Source organism: Acartia tonsa, chromosome 4 (assembly GCF_053477335.1).
Source record: "Acartia tonsa isolate MP-2025a chromosome 4, ASM5347733v1, whole genome shotgun sequence".
NCBI lineage: Eukaryota > Metazoa > Arthropoda > Copepoda > Calanoida > Acartiidae > Acartia > Acartia tonsa.
This window is the reverse complement of record NC_137263.1, coordinates 18828038-18848038: the sequence shown is the minus strand read 5'-3', so window position 1 is coordinate 18848038 and position 20001 is coordinate 18828038. Positions and strand designations below refer to the sequence as shown.

The 20001-nt window shown below is 32.3% G+C and overlaps 4 protein-coding genes across 8 annotated transcripts; all 4 read right to left on the bottom strand.

The window, feature by feature from the left end:
• Nucleotides 1-62: 62 nt before the first annotated feature.
• On the bottom strand, nt 63-4841 carry LOC145316347 (uncharacterized). 4 transcript variants are annotated; one of them, XR_013878435.1, is made up of 7 exons: nt 4644-4841; nt 4185-4358; nt 3027-3351; nt 1944-2701; nt 1128-1398; nt 855-920; nt 63-317 (listed from the first exon to the last, which is right to left on the bottom strand). XR_013878435.1 is itself a non-coding variant. In XM_080156791.1 (5 exons), the coding sequence occupies exons 1-5, from the start codon at nt 4779-4781 to the stop codon at nt 1183-1185; spliced, it is 1611 nt and encodes a 536-aa protein (XP_080012917.1). In that variant the 5' UTR covers nt 4782-4841; the 3' UTR covers nt 1041-1182. The 4 variants fall into 4 exon arrangements, 1 of the variants encoding a protein (XP_080012917.1); XR_013878433.1 differs by lacking the exon at nt 63-317 and having other exon boundaries at nt 840-920; XR_013878434.1 differs by lacking the exon at nt 63-317 and having other exon boundaries at nt 878-954; nt 1132-1398.
• LOC145316348 (uncharacterized) lies at nt 4813-8069 on the bottom strand. The gene is made up of 6 exons (XM_080156792.1): nt 7873-8069; nt 7513-7579; nt 6759-7034; nt 6134-6337; nt 5386-5820; nt 4813-5193 (listed from the first exon to the last, which is right to left on the bottom strand). Exons 1-6 carry the CDS (start codon nt 8034-8036, stop codon nt 5011-5013), a joined length of 1329 nt encoding a protein of 442 aa, XP_080012918.1. The 5' UTR covers nt 8037-8069; the 3' UTR covers nt 4813-5010.
• lin-52 (DREAM core complex component lin-52) lies at nt 8068-13021 on the bottom strand. 2 transcript variants are annotated; one of them, XM_080156794.1, is made up of 5 exons: nt 12700-13021; nt 9289-9436; nt 8804-8898; nt 8416-8628; nt 8068-8256 (listed from the first exon to the last, which is right to left on the bottom strand). In XM_080156794.1, exons 1-4 carry the CDS (start codon nt 12763-12765, stop codon nt 8533-8535), a joined length of 405 nt encoding a protein of 134 aa, XP_080012920.1. In that variant the 5' UTR covers nt 12766-13021; the 3' UTR covers nt 8068-8256; nt 8416-8532. The 2 variants fall into 2 exon arrangements, with proteins under 2 accessions (XP_080012920.1, XP_080012919.1); XM_080156793.1 differs by having other exon boundaries at nt 8068-8222.
• A 693-nt stretch (nt 13022-13714) lies between these two features.
• LOC145316346 (metal-response element-binding transcription factor 2-like) lies at nt 13715-19884 on the bottom strand. Its single transcript, XM_080156790.1, has 7 exons — nt 19528-19884; nt 18844-19153; nt 17638-17705; nt 17075-17261; nt 16151-16721; nt 15050-15632; nt 13715-14416 (listed from the first exon to the last, which is right to left on the bottom strand). The coding sequence occupies exons 1-6, from the start codon at nt 19761-19763 to the stop codon at nt 15379-15381; spliced, it is 1626 nt and encodes a 541-aa protein (XP_080012916.1). The 5' UTR covers nt 19764-19884; the 3' UTR covers nt 13715-14416; nt 15050-15378.
• Nucleotides 19885-20001: the final 117 nt, after the last annotated feature.

Below are 20001 nucleotides of genomic sequence, written 5' to 3'. Positions count from 1 at the left end.
AATTGACCAGGAAAAAATATGCGGTTCACTAAATGAAGTTTAAATGCATTTCGTAAAACTACCCCTTTGCAATTAACATTTCGAAATTTGCAATTGTAAAAGTTAAGAAATATTTAAAATGCACATAACATAATAATTCTATAATAGTTAAGTTATGCTTAAAAATACATAAATCTTTGTGCAATTTAATAACTATTAAATACAATATAGAATGAAATTTAAGATGAAATGTTTTAATGTTTTCAAAATCGATGATTTCATTTTCTATTAGGTATGTGGCTTTAAAAAGAGATAATATTATATAAACATATACCTATCTATTTTTCATTATTTAAATTAAGGGGGGGGTGGGAGTTCTGATACATTTGCGTAAACCTGGTATATAGGCTTTATCTTTGGACTGAGAGGATAGGTTATAAAAGATAAAATCATTCTTAGATGATGAATTTTCCCAAGTATTAGGATTTTTTGGAGAGGCCTTCAGGTTCTGGAGCTCCAGGCCTCCAGGTGGTCTCTGTACAGGTAAAAGTGAAAAAAAATAACATTTTTTTAAAAGAGTTAGAGGTTAGCTTATCAAACAAAATATGCATGTTTTTTCTTTAAATATGTGAATAACATTCAAATATTTTGTATGATAAGTTGACCTCTAACTCTTTAATTTCTTTTTCATTTTTACCTGTACAGAGACCACCTGGAGGCCTATTCAAAAAATCCTAAAATTTGGGAAAATTCATAATATGAGAATGATTAAATCTTTTATAACCTATCCTCTCAGTCCAAATATAAAGCCTATGTACCAGGTTTAAGCAAATGTGTCAGAACCCCCCCCCCCCCCTTGCTGGTATTATGCTAACACATAGAAAGAGAAAGTCAATATGACTGCACATTATATTATTATTTTGTTTACATATTTGGAAAAACTATTTCATAGGAATTTAGAGATACATAAATCAAGTTCAATATATTTAATTTCATTTCCCAGATAAGGTGTTATATTTTAAATAAATTGTTTTTTGAATACAAAGATAGAATACGTAGGTATCCGAATTAATTAGGTATGAATCCGCCCATCTATAAACAATCAATAATTCTATGATAAGTTCTTCAGAGTAAACTGAAACATTTACATATCTCTATATTCGTGGGTATTATGACAAAATCCGATAAAAAAAAAGTTTGCATCTATTCAGTAATTTCTTCAGCAACAGCTTGTATCTCTTCTCCCTGCACAATATCCTCCTCCCTGACAACTATGAACCCAGAGGCCTGGCTGTCCTGATATTCCTGGAACACAGAGTCAGATTCATATTCCTCCTCCACCTGGTCGGACTGTTGTTTCAATGTCGCGGAGCCTTTCAGGTGAAATTTAATGTAGTGCTCCCAAAGCTCTTCTACAACCTAAAACATTGAGATGTTATCTAATTATAAAAATCCTTAAAAACAGGATGTCTGTCTGTCTGTAACTAAAGATATCGCTAACCACTGGACATATATGGTTCTCCTTTACAGTGAACTTCATATAGGTTCAGGGAATGTGCTTACACCAAAGACAAATCTCTCCTTAAAAATACAACTTCCCCCCTCCCGAAGAAAAAAAAAATTTCTTTAAAAGGAAAATTTAAGGGTCGACTTAGCTCCTCCCCCTTTCTTCAAGTGCCCCTAGAGGCCTCTATGTTAATAGTTATAAGACAGTTAAGTCAAAAACCGAACCAAAAAAGTGAAAAATTTTCATTAAGGCTAATGTCCCTCGAAATTAACCTTTTATTATTATATTATGAATTTTAATATACCTAGAATCCTTCCAACCAAAGCGTAGACAACAGTATTTTTAAGTGGTGGGAAATCTTATAAACCTTATTTAACAAAATATTTAAGGTTGAAGTAAAATTGTAAATATTTCTACATACACAGTTTACATATTGTTGTACTTATAACCAAGTTACCTGAACTTTTTGTTTCCTCGAAGAATTAGCTACTCTGTGCTTTGAAGCCTCAGGTCGTAATATACTGGTGCCCAGGGCTAACATATCTTTCAGATTATCAACTATAATATCTACAGTGCAAACATCAGGTCTCTTTTCATACACATGATGAACTTGCTCCTCTAGGGGAACAACGTTACGTGGAATAACATTGCTAAAATCGGGCGGAGGAGTTTTTTCTCTCACCGGTACTTTAACTTTTTTCAACTTTAACATGTTCAATTTTAACATTTCAAGTCTTGATAACTGTAGACCAGCTTCATGTACAGCATTGTAATGCTGAATCACTTCCTTTAACAAGTCTGGCATTCTTAGCCTGCCCGCGTGATCAATACCGTGATTTTCAGCGTGTATCCGCAACATATCACGGCCAAGATCTCGTAGTTCCTTCACTGATCCTGCAACGACATAACCCCGGCAGGGAGTGTTTCCCACAGGTTTGTACATTTTGTTAGAAAATCCATCCGTTGAACTTGTTACCATAGCTATGCCAACATCATCCTCGCTGACAGTTTCAACTATTTCAACATTTTCCGAAGAAATATACTCTTCGTAAAAGTTATCCTCTGAATTATCAATGACCTCCTCCGTGACAACCTCCTGGTGGTGGTATGCTTGTTTAGAGTTTATTTGATCAGTGATGGCTGCTACAGCTGTTGATGTTTCAGCTATTTGAAGTTGACTTTCCTCATCATCGTCTACATCATCCATGTCGCCTTCTAGGAAAATAAGGACTTATTATGTTTGTTCATAATGAAAATGGAAAAACACAATATATACATAAAAGACAAAGACACTCGGTAGAAAAGAGAAATAATAATGACAGAAATAGGATAAATAAGTATGGGGGGCGATAAGTTAATAAACCATCTCGTAATTAGTGGGTTATTAGCACTTGGATTCGAATCTACTCAAGAATAATGAAAATATATACAAACTTATTTCAAAAAAGTCTAGTATTATATCTATCATAATAGGAAATTCTAATTTTACTTCTACATACTCGCCTAGAGAAAGTTAACGATTATAAAAGCAAAATAATACCTGTTTGTATGTGATGTACAGTTAAAGTAGAAGTGTGATCAGGTGCGGCCAGTTCAGCCAATTCCATCAACTTGTCAGAACATTCAACCAACCCAGACTCATCTCGAGTTATAATAAGAGTAGCCTCATCTCTATTTATGACTAAATTATGAGCCTCCCCGTCATCAACATGGACACTGACAGTCTCCTCCTCCCCTGTGTCTAGGCTGGACTCAACAACCTCTTCAACAACTGTCTCATGACCAATGACTTCTTCAATAATTGTGGTATGGTCATTTACAACTTCTTCTATAACTGTCTCTTCTGTTTGGTTTGGTGCTCTGTCCTGAAACATTAATATCAATTTGAAAGAAAAGTAATTAGCAATTTATTCTAACAACCACCTTTAGCTATGCCAAATCAAAACGTTGATTCAAAATGAAATAACCTTATTCCGGTAAGAGCCGGGGGGGAATTAAAAGGTGTCTATAAAATATTAAATCCATTCTTTATACCTACTTTCTTTTGGTTTTAAACACAAAGTGATTAATTGGAGCAACCCCTCCCCCCCTCCCTCTGAAAGAAGGCTTAGACAAAATAAGGGGTGGGGGGGGGGGGGGGTTAATGCAACCATCTCGTAATCAGAGAGCAAATGGCAATTAGAATTCGAATTTCGATCTGAACTTTTGCATGAGTAATCCTTGGTAGGTCTATTTTCCCTAAATCGAACAAAAAGTTGGAAAAATAACAGCTGGCGGCTCAGCCGTTTAGCCGTTTTTTTTGCCTATTTTCAGGGTAAATCCATCATCAATTACGTAGGAATCAACTTTTTAAAACATATTTTTGGTTTAATTCATGTTAAATGATAGTAATAACCATTTTTAAAACTTCTAGTACCAACAGCTACCGTCTAGAACCGTTTGAAAGCGTTTTAGAGTGGAAAAGAATATTATGTGGGGATAGGTTTCGTGACTGATTTGCAATTTAAATATCCAAAAAATGACAAAACGGCTAAGCTGCCAGCCGTTAGCCGTTACTTTTCCAACTTTTTGTTCGATTTAGGGATAATAGACCTACCAAGGATTACTCATGTAAAATTTCAGATGGAAATTCGAATTCTAAGTGCCATTTGCTCACTGATTACGAGATGGTTGCATTAAACCCCCCCCCCCCCTTTACCTTTATTCGGTGTCGTAATTTATCAATTGTTTGAGAGATGGGAATGGATGAGTCAGGAAGATTTTGGTCCGCATCCAGGTGGTGGTCCCATCCTTTCAGGTCAACAGCATGTTTTGTTTCAAAATGTTCTTTCAACTTTCTGTGGAGTTCTGGCTTTTTCATAAGCCCAGCATTCTGAACAAAATCAAATATGCTAGTTTGATAAAGGATTATTTTTCCAATAGCTGCAAATTTATATTTCTTTCCAATCTAGTTGAATCCCTTCTCTAACCCCCCCCCCCCCTTCTCTAATTCTTTCTCCAATTTGTTCAGCAAAGATTCCTTAATTTGAATTTTAACCCCCCCCCCCCCCCCCGTTTAAAACAATTTTGTAATGGTTTTAAGGATTACTAAGATTAGGATAACTTTGGTCAGGTACACCAAAATAAAAATTCATTTTTTCAGTTTTATAAATGATACCTGTATTCCATGTTTTTCAGCGGCCAAATTCCTTAGCTCCCCCAGGGGAATCTTTAATAACTGGTGAGTTGTAAATATTTCTACAGGAGTGTTACAAGACACAGGTCCACTCCCGCGTTTTCTAGGACTGTTCCTCATTTTAGCTTTATGTGTCAACAAATAATCATAATCTGAAGTGTATACTGTATAAATATTGTAAAACTTGCTAGATACTCAAAATAAATCAAACATTAATAAGTTAGGTATAACATTCTAAGTTATCACAATAATTTTTTCTATAAATGTCAAGGTACTGAGATGGTCAGTAGAAAACAAATTCACAAGTAAATACTTACATAAAAATACAAACATAACATACATATTAAAATTAGGGTGTATCAAAACTACCGAAAAATTTATCAACAGTCATTTGGTTTTTCGCTACTTTGGCCTGTAGGCCTGTCTTTTTGATACTGCTAGATGATGGTTTCTTCATAACTAGAGGTCTCTTAATTGATAGTGGTTCTGGAAAGATATCTGGATTTGAGCGTCCTCCAAAGCCGTTATAACCCTAAAATATTATAATTAATTAGACGGACACAAAGCTTAACATGAATTAATGGCATAATTGTATAGATAGATTTTTTTGGTATAAAACAATTTACAATTCCTTTAACGTTTACGTTATAACACGAAAAAAAGCCACGGTTTGTTGGTCATAAACTATCAGTTCTACTAATTCTTTAAAACTATTATATTTTACCTTTCCATCAGTAAACGAAAGAGTCCCAATTTCCATCAAGTTTCCGTATTTTAACTTCTTATTAGGCGCAGCAGTTACTTGTCTACTGATCTGGCTACTTTGACTACTTAATTGACTGAGCGCTTTTCTTTTCTCTCCAACCGCAATAGCGCAGGATCTGTAGGAAACCTGTGGGGATTCCATAAAGGTCAACTCCTGACTCTCATTTTCTTTAGAGCCATCAGACTCGCTAGATAAATCAAATACATTGGAACCAAGACTTTCTTTACTAGAAGCCAACTCCTTCTCTCTATCTCTTAGTGATTTTATTATTCTTTCTTGTTTTTCTAGCTTTACTTTTAATGTTTCATTTTCTTCCTCTAATTCTTCGTTAGTACTTTTAAGAAACTTTACTTCGTCTTCTTTGTGTTCAGATAAGGTTTTCAAGTCAGATACCTAGGTAAACATGGAACAAAAAACATTAGAAATAAATGAAAATATTTACATTTGAAGAGGAAGGTAGTCAATGTTCAAGAAGATTTCAAACATTAGAAAAAGGTAAAACGTAAGCGAAGAAGGCTTGTAATCAATTTCTGTCCGTTTTGTGAAAAAAAATTCAACATTAACAAAGAAAAATATAAACACTTAATTTCAAGTATTATCTTAATGGAATAAAATTAATAAAAATAACTGAGACCATTTTCTATTCTTGTTTTTTTCCAAATTGTAATTTTAATTTTTTTTTTATTGCTGCATTTCTTATTATTACCTGAACGGATAACGTTCTAATTTTCTTCCTTTCTTCATCTCTCTTCCCTGTAGCCTCGGATATTTGTCTTTCTAACAGAGCTTTGGCTTTTCTTGTCTCGCCAAGTTTTTTCTTAAGCTCTACAACTAAGGTGGCCAGGTCTCGAGCGTCGTTAGAATAGCAGCCACGTTCATGTAATATTGCGTTTACATCTCCTATAGAACCCTGAAATAAAACAATTTGAACATGAAAGTAAAACAATAGAGGGAGAAGGGGTTAAATAACTGTATGTCCTCACCCCGTGGACCCTGTACCGACTTAAATTGGGTATTTGATATCAGCCAATAGCATCAAAAATTTTAAAACAGAAAAGTCGCTACAAAAGAGCAGAAAGCAATTTGCTAGCAGACTAAAAAGGTCCCCAACACTAGATCGAGTATTTGTCTGGATTATTTTTCAAAACTTTAAATATTTTGTTTGAAAATCAAGCATCTAAAAGTAACTTGAAAATGGAATAAGATTAAGGCATAATGTTGTTACGTCATATTATCCATTTTTCATTGATATTTCACCTATTTTCTGCTAAAATTACAACCAATCTTTTTAAAATAGGACTCAATATGAAGTTACAAATCTTTTTGGTTACCTCTAACGACTTTTCCACCAATGAATATTTGGCCAGCTTCTCTTTAACTGTCTGAAACTCTATCTGCATCTTACAATACTGTTCTCTTTCCTCCAACCATATCCTAATCTGATGCTTGTAGTCCTTAGTTTTGGCCTCGGCGTCTCGCTTCGCTTTGTCCGCAACCTTCATCTCATCTTTTAGTTTCTGTGTAGTCTCCTGCATAGTTTGGTTTTCTTTCTTCAAATGTTCCAGGTCGCATTTGCTTATACGGACTTGTAACTGAAGGCTGTCGATCTGAAATTATTTTTGTTATATAAGGTTAAAAAAGTCTTGCATTACGACTCTAGATCAGTTTAATTTCCACTAGATAAAAACCAGTTATAAACAGAGATTTATAATATGTACATGGTCTGTTTAAAAAAAATTATTTGCGTATACACGGACAACTGTCTATAGAGCCATACAATAACAGTTAAATTATTGTTTTCATTGCAAGTTTTCAATAAATATCAGAGGTCTTAAGAGATAAGACAATGGACGATAAATATTAAATGATAAGAATACATTACCAATGATAACAAAATAACCAAAATTATCCCTCTTGCAGGCTAAAATTACTGGTTGTATTAAACAAACCAATCAAAATTCAACAATGTACCCAATGTTTTTTCGTCAACAAGATAACGCAGGATTAAAACATTGAGAAATAATCAAACTCACTTTTAGTTAAATGTCTCTACACCTAACTTAACGAATAAATCTTCAATCTTACTTGTCGTTGAAGATCCTCCGGTTGTTTTTGTGTATCTGTCTCTTCTGCTTCAGAGAAAAATATCTTCCTAAAATTAAAAAAAAGGCGTTGGATTTATTGTAAGGATTTCGTAAATCAAGAGGTAAATGACATCTAAAGGAGTGATACTGATCTGAGATATGTCGATTGTGAAAAGTTGCTTTAAGTCCAATATCTAAGCCTGTTAGAAATATTCAACATAAAATATGTAGACATAGTCATTAGTGTCCTTAATATTTTGTGTAATTCTAATAATTGAAAATCAACACATGCAATATTTCACATTTTAAAAGGAATTTAATAAAAATTCTACATAGATTACAAATAGTTGTGGTTACCTACCTTGCATTTTTTTCATTGGCAGGATGTCTGCACTGCGGACAATTCTTTTTGGTCTGGAACCAGAGGAGGGTACAGTGTTGATGAAAAACATGGCCACAAGGCAGACATAGCAGTTCCTCGTTACTGCTCAGCAGCTCGTAACATGTAGAGCAATTAGCCCTCATTTTTTATTTGTTAGGTTTTAAATTCTTTTCATCTGAAAAATTATATATGTTATTAAAACTGTATTTAACTTTTGTACAATACATAGATAATCAGTCTTTACGTTCAAATTTTCAAAGTTTTTATATTTTATGACAGTAGTAAAATCCTTTGAAAGAGAAATTATAAAAAATTCCACTTTCAAAGTCCTTTAATTAAAAGTAAAGGGAGGAGTAGGTTGCGCTAAAAATCCGTAAAGGTGTGAGTTTTAAGGCTTAAAAATAGTACCTAGTATTTAATATGTGTATTTCTTATTGAAAAGAACTATATAAAAAATTTCTTTAAAAGTTAACATAAATTTTATTAAACTCACAACCTTTACGGATTTTTAGCGCAACCTACTTCTCCCTTTATACAACAATTTCCATGGCCTACTTAAATAACAGGTAGCTAATCATATAACTTAAGAAGACACCTAACAAAAATGCCTTTTATAATAAATATTAATATTTCTGTAAATTATTTTCTCCGCAAAATGTTCAAGTATTTTCCTCTTGTCATTTCTTTGGATTCTTCTTGTCCTAGTTGATAAGCAAGATTCTGTAATTTTTTTACCTAAAAAAACTTAAGATAATTTAAATAATAAACAAGTAACCTTATTTAAGGAAACATTATACCAAATAGACAATCTAAAAACATGAATTTAACATTCTAATTGTCTGCTTGATCAATAGGTTATAGACAAAATGTAATATCGCGCCGTCTGGAAATATTTAGCTAATTTTTTTACCTCTGATAATATATTAGGCAGAGATAAGGTGCCAAGTTGAACCAACAATTCCATGTCATCTTTTCCTAATTCATGCATCCATTCTCCTGATAATCCTGGAAAAGGAAAGTAATTTTCTTCTTTTGCTTAAATGATATGGGAAAAAAATGATGGTTGGATAAAAAGGGAATTTTAGATACTATTAGAGAATGGACGGTGAATTGATATACATCCCTAATGGTAATAAGCAAAATTATCCCTTCAGTAGATTAAATTATTGCTTGAAATATTCGGACACTAATAGCTTACACCAACCATTGAAAGTTCAATTAAAGTACCCAAAGATTATAACTAGACGAATGATAAAACGTAGTAAATAACTTTAAATACCAGTGTAATTTACAGTCCAATGTCCCTTCCCTGGATGAAAGACTACGTTGACACTTTTCGATTTCATTTTATCAAAGAAATAAAGCGTCAATAAAATAAACTAAAGATCGACCCACCTGGACTTGAAGTATTGGTGCCAGGTGTATTTGGTATGAATTGATTGACACCAGGTATATGTTCTGGCCAGAGATCAGGCGAAGATCTATCCAGCCGTTCCAAGGCCCTTAGATTCTCGAAATCATCAAATTCTGATTCAGCTTCTACCTGCCAAATGATACATTCCGATATTGAATGAATTATTTGTTGATAACTGATAACATGTAAGAATAAGCTTACTCTAAACAATGAGATGCGATAAATCTGTACAAATCTCTCGTAATTAGGGTATTAAGAATTGGAAATTTAGGAAAAATGTTTGGCCAACAAGCGAAATAAAGCTGTGATATTTTGGGGTAGTCTTTACTGCGGAGCGCTGCACCCCAAAATAACGGAAAAAATCAACTGAAATATCCTAGATGTTAACGATTCCTATGAAAAAAAGCTTCACATAGGAATTATTAAAATATACGTACATGGATATCTAAATTTTGTAATGCACCATATGATGTTATTTTCCCAAATTTTATGGTATTGAATGTTTAACTTAATCTTACATTATCAGAATAAAAAAATTTGCAAAGTAAAACTGTATATAATCTATAATACAAAGTAGCTTGATGTCTGTCCGTCTGTCCGTCTGTCCGTCTGTCTGTCCCTTAAGATCTCGGTAACCGCTGAACCGATTGGATTCTACTCTTCAGGGTATATACCTATTGGTCCTGTGGTGGTTTTAAGCTATTTTCTTGGGGGGTGGGACACCCCCAACCCCCCCAAAAACAAAAAAAATCCCCCCCATTTTTTTTTTTTTTTTTTTTTTTTTTTGTAGAAGAATTCTTTTGTAGAAATATTCTTTTGTAGAAGAATTCTTTTGTAGAAGAATTCTTTTGAAGATTTCTTTTGTAGAAAATTTCTTTTGTAGAAGATTTCTTTAGTTCTTCTTATTTTTTTTTTTATTTTTTTTGTTGTCATCTCTTGGGGCAAAGCCCCTAGAGGCTAGGGGCGAAGCCGCTAGTATATGCATAAATCACTATGGTCTATTTAAGGGGTTTAGTGGAAATTTGGTATAGCTTTAATCAAATTTAAATATTTACACTTCTACCAGTCCGAATTCATTAAAATAAAAAGTTATGAGTAATATATTACATTAGGCAACTTATACATTTGGTCATGTATAGGTGCGTGCACAGGAGTGTGATTGGGGGGTAACCAAAAAGGGGTGATTTTTAAAATATAATTTTTGTTACTACTCTGTTATTTTTAAAGATAATTGAACCAAATTTTTAACCTGATTCAATTACTACCCTAGATAAACGATTATTAATAAATAATAGGGATTTCCCGCCGAAACCGCCGTCTACCGCCGAATTCCGCCGTGTTATTTGCTACCTCATTTGGCTGTTTGGAGTCAATAAAAAAAAGTGATATATTTAAATAAAAGTATTATAATACACCTTTTACTATCCACTTACAACTGCTTTTTAATGTTTATAATTTATTTAAGAGAGGTTAGGTCGTTTTAAACTTAAAGAAAATGAATATTGCGACTGGATAATTAAGCTTCCCATTAAAGATATTGATTAATTTTTCTGTAAAGTACCTTATGTGTATTTTTCTACTTGTATAGTTTACCATTATAAGTATCTATTTAAATTTAGTACTGTCCCTCAAGGGCCTACAGGGCCAACACCGCCACCCCCCCCCCCTTTCTACTACCAAACCAGAAGTTAAAATTTTACTGTTTTTAAAGGTATTATACTGAGTTTAAAAGGAAAAAAGTATTCTCATAACTGACCAAAATATTTTTTTGTATCTATGCCCCACCCCCCCCCCCCTCCTATCTAACCAAAAATAAGATAACCATCATAAAATTGATATCAAACTAAATTTAATTCATTTTAGAACAGTAAAGAAAAACCGGTAGACCAAGTAATAGACTAAAACAGTATTTGCCAGCTAAATCATAACATATCTTACAAAAAAAAGACAGAAGAAACGAACACATTTACTCTTTGAAATCTTAATGTTCTTAGAGTTTTACAGACAGATGAGGGGACTAAGTGAACTAAAGAGTAGATGCTTGTTGGTGAGCTTAACCATCACCAAAAAATCAGCTTTCTTAAAAAATAAAACTGCTTAGTAGATCAAATTTTCCCTACAGATATCTTATGTCTGTAAGAGAATTAACAACAGTCCGACGGACCAAATAAATCTTACAGTAGATGGTTGTTTGTACAGATAATGTTCATAAAAAGATTTTCTTTCAACAGTCTTGAGTCGTAGCAAAGAAATTCACGATGTTTACATATCGATTCATACAGACTGACGGACTTTGCGAATTTGAAAGTAGCTACGCTACTACAAAATTCATTTTTGCATTTTCCTTCTAAGGACTAGAGTTGCAAAACACCTTCACTAAACACTAAAATCAAAAAAGAAATCACCTATATGCAATAAATGTTTTGTTTTTTAAAATCTGCGGGCGGCGGCTTTTTTTGCGGGAACTGCGGGTAAGTCGCGGTTTTCCTTTAAAATTATTGTTCCTCTAATAATTACTGATTAATTTTAAAAAGTTTTACTCAATTAATTTTAATAGTAATGGAATAACAGAGAAATTAAGATTGCTGTTATGGTTTGTAATTCCCCCCCCCCCCCCCTCAAATTTAGGTTTTACATGCAATTTTCAGATTTAAAATTTTTAAAGTTGCGCTACCGACCCCACTCTGGAAACTTCACTTAAAGTTGTATTATATTCTCAAAATTTAGAATCATATATGGTTTGGTATGGGGTCGGTAGCGCAACTAGGAGTAAAATGAGGAAAACTAATTTTTTTTGCTAAATTTTTCAGTAAAAAAATGACGAAAATTTTTTCATAAATTTACTTTCAAAGCATAAAATTAACACTTTTAAGGTAAAATATATAATAAAAATGTTTTTATTTATTGATTTGGTATATATATTTGTAAAGAATATGAACGAAATTAGTTTTTAATAGATATTTATGCAAAAAAAAATTATTTTTTATTTCTAGGTAGAAAATAAAAAGTAGATTTTTGACCTTCAAAAAATATTGATTTGACCCAACTTTGAAGTAAAAAAAAACTTTGTTCCAAACGTTATTTTTTCTTTTCCTTGTCCATTATGCATGGGCTGGGGTATGTAAATCAATAATATTAAGTTAAAATAAGAAAATTTGATCATGACTTTTTTGCCAAATTTCCACCCTTAGACCGTTGTGTAAATATTGTTGTGTTAATTGTAAAACTTAATACTGAAACTTCTTCATCACACATATAATTATACAACTATTAGATAACAACTCTCTTAAATAATTAGATATTGCCAAAACGGTAAATAATGTAAAAAATATTTCTTTCTTTAACAAAAACTTCTATTTTATCGAATAATAAAAAATATGATATAAACGCACCTGAAGTGAGCTATTCAGAATAAGTGTATCCGTTGTTTTATCAAATTTTTCTTCGTCAATCTCCATTTTTATACAATTTTTAATTTATTCGGTCAAAATACAGGCTTACATCTCGTATTTTGTATTAATACTAACCACTTTTCTTTATTTTTGACAAAAGGCGGCTGGTAGAAGAAATATAAACAAAAAGCCAAAATAAGGCGCAGATTTTGAACGATTTTAGCCCAAGTGCCGCGACTATTAACTTTTGAGTGTAACATGGCGGGCGGCATTGGTAAAACAAATTATGCGCAATCGAGTGCGCATGCGCGACGGGCCCTAGATTTCGCTTTTAATGATAATTTTTGACAGCCTTTTTAAATAGTAAGATTTTTTCCAAATTCTTGCTAAAATTAACGGATAATCATAAAAAAATATGTTTATATATAGAGAAGATTTTATTTCAAGTTGACATTCCTAAAATCAATATATAAAAATGGTAGGTATTGAAGGCTCTCTAACCGATATGGTTCTCATCGGTCTAAGAAATCTCCCCAAAACGCAGCAACCCCTTCCTCTCTCAAAAAACATTAAAATAGGGGAGAGAGGGTGTAATCAATATAACCTTCCCCCGAAAATTGTAGACGTATCAGTAGTGGTTTCCGAGAGGAGATCTTACTCGACATAAACACAATTGCAGCTACGTTGAAAGAAAACCCAATATATTTTTCTTCAACCCCTGAGTATAATTATCCACCTCTTATTTCTGAAAAGGGACTAGAGGTTTTCAACTTTTTAGGCAGACGACCAAGGAAGTAGATGGGTTTTCAACCTCCTGTCCCCTCACACTATTAAAACCTCTTAATTTATCCCCCCTCACAATAAAAGCTTGGATGTCCTGATTTAAAAAGCCAGGTTTCACAACTTTATGATTTTATGCTCAGGTTTCCTCTACCGTTTCCAAATCTTTACAATACAAATTTCTTTACACTTTAAAGAAAAGGTATGTATACTGTATAAGCTATTATTACTTAAATTTACATAATTTAAGTTTTATTAACAATTGCAAGTATTTAAAATATCAGTCTTAAAATGAGAATTTATAAGGAAACTTAATATTGGTAGCAATGAAAATCACATGAATTATAAAAAACAATATAAATGGAAGAAATGCAATACTTTGCGACTATTAATTATCAAAACAAGTACTAACAAATGATGATCAACAAATTCTTCCATAACTTAAAGAAGACTTTCAATTTAAAAAGTTTCAAGGTATAAAACACCAACTGTGCTGATTTCTTTTTTTTGGTAATGAAAAAAGGGATAATACCATGTAGTGAAATAACTATTCTGATCATTACACTAACATGTAATACTAAGTACTCTTCTTGGAACTATCCCTTTAATCTTATTCCATGGGCTATGTAGTTACATTATCTTAAATTTTAGGCACTTTGAGCGCGAAGTATATTATTATGGGATTTGATAGGTATAATAATAATTCAACTAACAATGTTTTACAGACATGGCAGTAAAAATTAGAGAAATTTCAAGTGAACATTTAGACACAAAAAAAGATACTTAAAATGTACGAATTTTCAAAAAGAATCAATAAGGAACTCGATAAAAAAATTCCTATTACTAAGAAAGGCTAATTCTCAGTTAATTTTCTGCTTACAAGATTAATCTTAGGTCTAATCCCCCCTCCCCAATAAATTGATAAATTGGGATAGTTCTATGAAGTGTATTTAAAGAGTTAAGGTACTTAGAGTAGTGAACTTTTATATGTCTTAGTAGAATATATTAGGCATTAGATAGATATGATTATATGTTTAAGAATTTTTAACATTGACCAGACCAAACTTTTTTTACTTGACAATATCGAAAAAAGTTAAAGAGATTTGCCACATAAATTACATGAGAATGGTCTATTTTTTTCCAAATATGTATAGCCAAAACACCAATTTTAGATAATCTTTTTCCACATATTTCACAAGAGTTATAAAAAAATTGAACAGGGGTTCCCCTTGGGACAAGTTACTTAAAAAACATAAAAAATAACGTCCGGTTCACTATAGGACAGGTTTTCTATAGATTCTTTTTAAAAAAATAAAGAAAACCGTCCGATTTACTTACAATATACACATTATCTCACGCGGAAATACCAACTAACCATACAACATATATATATATATATAAAGACCATTCTCATGTAATTTATGTTGCAAATCACTAGCTCTTTTAGATATTGTCAAATAAAAAAAGTTTGGTCAGGTCAATGTTAAAATTCGTTATCACAATCATATCTATCAAATGCCTAATATATTCTAAAAGACATATAAAAAGATCACTACTCTAAGTACCATACTGAATATTTTATTGGTCATTCTTTGTTGTTATGTGTATTTTGTTGTATAAAAAGTTTAAAGTTCTGTTAACTAGTAAATGCTATCTAAAGTTGTATTTATGACAAAAAAGTTTTTGCCATATATAACACGCAATGAAGTTGAAAATAAAAATGAAAAACTCATTTTTTAAGGAAAATCCCTGGTAAAATCTCTTAATTTTAATCAATAACTTTATATTATACACTACTACGGTATTTAAAATAGAAAAAACTTACAGTTCATTTTTTTTTTTTTTAAATGCACTTCGTGAAACTATCCCTTTAAATTACAATTTGGTTACAAAATGAGACTAAATGTTATCATATTGTTCTGATTGAACATTTTCCCATTGGATCAGGTACGCTATGTCTCCGTTCAGGGTCAACCTCTTGGCCTTCACAGAAAACTGATCACCTCTCTCAATCCGTTTTTTGGCACATGGAGCAAAATAGGAACTCAAGGTTCCCTTTAAATCCGCCAATTTGATGCCAGGAGACTTAAAACTTTGAGATTCATCTTCTGTGTTCTCCAATGATATTTGGAAGCTGTCTTCGGCGTACGAGTCTGTAATATTTATTAAATTTCAAATATTAAAAAAAAATCTTTTTGTTTAATCCATATAGAAAGTGTTTTGGCAATCAATGTTATACAAGTATACAGTTTATTATACAAACATTTATCCCCCCCATAAAGAGAGGGGTGAGTTTCTGGTAAAATCCGTAAAGGCTATGTGTTATAATTAAAAAACAGTAGTAGAACGATAAATGTTAACTTAAAAAAAAATTGTCTATAGTTCTTTTCAATAACACATATTTAGTGAATATTATCGTTCTACTATTTTGAAACCTTAAAGCACACACCTTTACGGATTCTACCAGAAACCTACTCCTCTTGTTAGGTTAAATAACACATCATTTTTAACATTTCTTTTATTAAAAATTACATGTTATCAAATTGCCTTTTAAATCTTTTTTGTATAAATAAGAAGTCCGGGAGAAAAGAATTATTTACCTAATGTAATTGCATGAAATTGTTTTTTAACTACTTATATGTTAAAACGTAACAACTTAATATAATCTTACCGTCAGTAACTGTACTGGGAGCTCCGGAACTAACTGGACTGCTTTTCTCTGAACAAAGCATTTTCCTCAACGAACTGTTTGGTGTTCCATCTCCAACACGAGATCCAGAGGTTTCACTTGTTCCCCCGGTAACATCAGCCCGAAAAGGATTGTTAAGACCGGTAAAATCTTTGGGTGGTTTGATCAAAACATCTAAAGAAACTTTACTAGAGGTGTCAGAATCGTTATCTGAATCTTTAAACCTGGAGCGATGTTTGTTTTTGAAATGAAGATTTTTTGGCAAGCGATTGTTCAGTCGATCAGACTTGAGATAACCTATGTGTTTCTTGTTTATACTGGTTTCAAATTTTTGTACATTAGGATCTGGTTTAACACTAACCACGGCCCACCTTCCCCATTCATTTGGAAAGTATTTGCTTGGCAACGGAGGGGCGCACATCTTCCGAAGTCCCCAGAATGAATTCTTTTTTCCGGTTTCACTTCCACATTTGAATCTTGATTTGTTTCTGAGGAGTAGTTTTGATATGTAGTCTGTGTCAATTCTGGAAACTTTAATACTGTGGTCCATTCCCTTTAATAAAAAATGTTAAAACCATTTATAATTTTTAAAAAGTTTTAAATGGACTCTCTAGCAACGATTAATGAGTTGCTACGCTTAATTAATCGAACACAACTGTAATGGAAATTATCATTACGGACGGACGGACGATTTGCCTTATAACTTTCTTAAAATCAGCTACCTTTGTTGTTAATTGTTTTCAAAGTTTATTATTTAATGACTTTAAATAAAAGCTATTTTAGTGAGAGGTCAACATAAAATTGTAATAAAATTGAAATGCCCAAATATTGTATAAATTACTAAATAATTACAAGGCTAGAATTTCTTACACCTTAGTTCTAAATATTTAATATTAAAACACATACCTGAAGATATTTTATATTCTTTTTCATAAATGGAATGATTGCCGAGTCGAGATCATGAAATTTTTGGTTTTTGCTGAGAATCAAATTGAACAATGTGAGATGTAAGGAGTCAACCAAGGATAGGTCGAGTCTTGTGATAGTTTCTTCGTGTAGGCCATTGCATAAAGTACAGGTAAACTCAAAGAACCTGAAAAGATTATTAAAAATTAAAATATGGCTTTTATTTCAATGTAAATAGGTATATCCATCAAACCTTAATTTACATTTTATGCAATTATTGTTTTGTTATAAATACAGAAATAATAATAGATTTCACAATAAGAAATAAAACTCTGTTTTTAAATAAGTACACTGTTCTGAAGTAGCGTAGCTTCTAAACAAATAAAGAATGACACTATGTCATAAAATTGACTGCATCTTTTTTTGTAAAGATATTCAACAAGTCATTTTTAGATAAATGTTGACAACCTGACCAAAGATTATCAATTTTATGTAAAATTATTTACTATTCATACTATTAGCGCTACTTGTAAACATATTTTTCTGGGTATTATAAAATTTACCTATCACCACAAAGGAGCTGATAATCTAGAGATCTTATACATTCTTGATGAAACCATTGTAAACAATCCTACAATAATAAGAACTAGATAATTATTAAACATTGAAAAATAGCTTTTTTCCATCAAAGGGGGAGGCAGATGTGCCACTTTTTGATACCAAAAGTAAAACGTGCATGATCTCAGCCCATAAAAGAGTTACAGCTCTAAAATTCAGCACAGCAGTTGCTTTTGTGGAGAACAATATGAAACTGTGAAGAAACGGCGGTGGAACCACCGCTCCCGCCGAAAACCGCCGTTTCCCACCGAATTTTCTTTTGCTTTTTCTCGCCATAATAGACAATTTTCAATCATCTGAGCTAACTTTTTTTTCCATAAAAAATTCGCTTTATTTTCACTTGACACTTGTAAGATTTTACACAAGTGTCATGTGAAAATATACCTAAGGGAAATTTTTTAGAAAAAAAATTTATTTCAGATGATTGAGAACTGTCTAATTTGGCGAAAAAAGGCAACAAAAAAATCGGCGGTTTTCGGCAGGAGCGGCGGTTCAACCGCCGTTTTTTCACAGTTCCATATTGCTCTTCAACAAAACAACTGCTGTGCCGAAATTTATAGCTGTAACTCTTTTATGGGCTGAGATCATGCACGTTTTACTTTTGGTTTCAAGAAGTGGCACATCCGCCTCCCCCCTTTACACAATTTTAGACAGAGAGAGGAAACTAAAAGTTGGTTTCCAAACAAACTTTTCAATACCTAATGAATTACTTTAATGATTTGCAGCTCCAGAAGCTATTTAGTAAGATAAAAGGCTAATATGGAAAGAGAACTAGGGATGAAAAAAAATTAATCTTGTGTAGAATATTATACAATACAGTGATTCATCCCTGCGCAAAATTGTACCATATTTGTCAAAATAATTTATATTTTCTCATTTAGAACATTACGGTGTCACATTAATATGAAAACAAATTCTTTGGTACGTAGAATAGATATTATATTTATTTACAGATTACAACGCAGCTAGCTGGGACAACATTATTCAATTCAGGGTAAAAGTTAATATAAAAGAATTTGCATTATAGTATTTTGGAATGATAAAATAACAAATCAAATATCTGAGATAGTTGTTGGTAATCTAATCTTATTTACAGTTGTTCCTTAAAAAAAAAACAAGAAAGTTGCTGGAAAGCTAAAAGAAAATCTTACTTTACACTGCAGCATACGTTTGTACCAATCTCCAGACTCTCCACAGTAACAATACTTCTCCTGGTTGTTCCGCTGGTGAGCACTGTCCCAAATAAGCGATTCATACTTGTAGGATAACTGACTACGAGCCTTGATTACATGATCGGGTAAAACTACAGGCTTAAGCTCTTCCTCTTCTTCCAAGGGCTCTACCTTAAGGTTAGTGTGTGTTGTTGTGTTGGACGGTGCAATAGGTGGCTCAAGAGCGTCTTGATCGCCCAACCTTTTTAGATCATTGAAAAAGCTCCATCTCTCAGTGCAATCACCGAACCTAAAGAAAAGCAAATAGTTTTAAATACCTATCCTTTTCTAGCAAAGGTATTAGATACCTACAGACAATTATTTTAAAGCTCGATTTATAATAATTCAAAGATAAAATTCTGTAATAGCCTCATCTACGATTATGTTTTACAAATAATAAAAAAATGAAGAAATCCATCATTTTGGCATTTTGTGAACCTTGATTAACATCACTGAAACTTAAAAGAGTTCTTCTTTCAGATACTTTATATTAAAGTTTGAAGATAAAGGATTGACGGGGGGTGGGACTGGAGAGTAAGCACTTGATAATTAAAGAAATTCAACTTATTGAAAAAATTATATTTTTTATGTTGATTAAAGTATATTTATTTAGTTAACTGTTACCTGACAAGACATTGACCCAATTCATGATCGACTTCTACAATAATTCCAAAATAAATGAGCCCATCACTATCATGGACTAAAATATCTTCTCCTTCAGCAAAAGGTTTTCTGTGTTGCCACCAGTCACTGTTGGTCGAGTCTGGCGGCTCCAGAACAAAACTTGGCTTTACATCCTCTTTAGTTGTATCACAGATAGAATTGGAATATCTTTGTAACTTTGTAGTTGAATTATACATAATTAATTGGCAGTGTTGTTTACAGTAATCAAGAATAACAGAAGAAAAAATAAGAATCGCCTACATTAGTTGCTATCCATTTTTGAAGCCTTTGGTGCTTCTATTTGGTTAATCACCTATGCATCTGAAATTAGAACGTATATGTTTGAGGAAATACTACCATTAATACAAACAGACGTTGAAAAATTATATATAATCAAAATTAAGGAAATACATACGATCGTTCTTAAGTATTTGG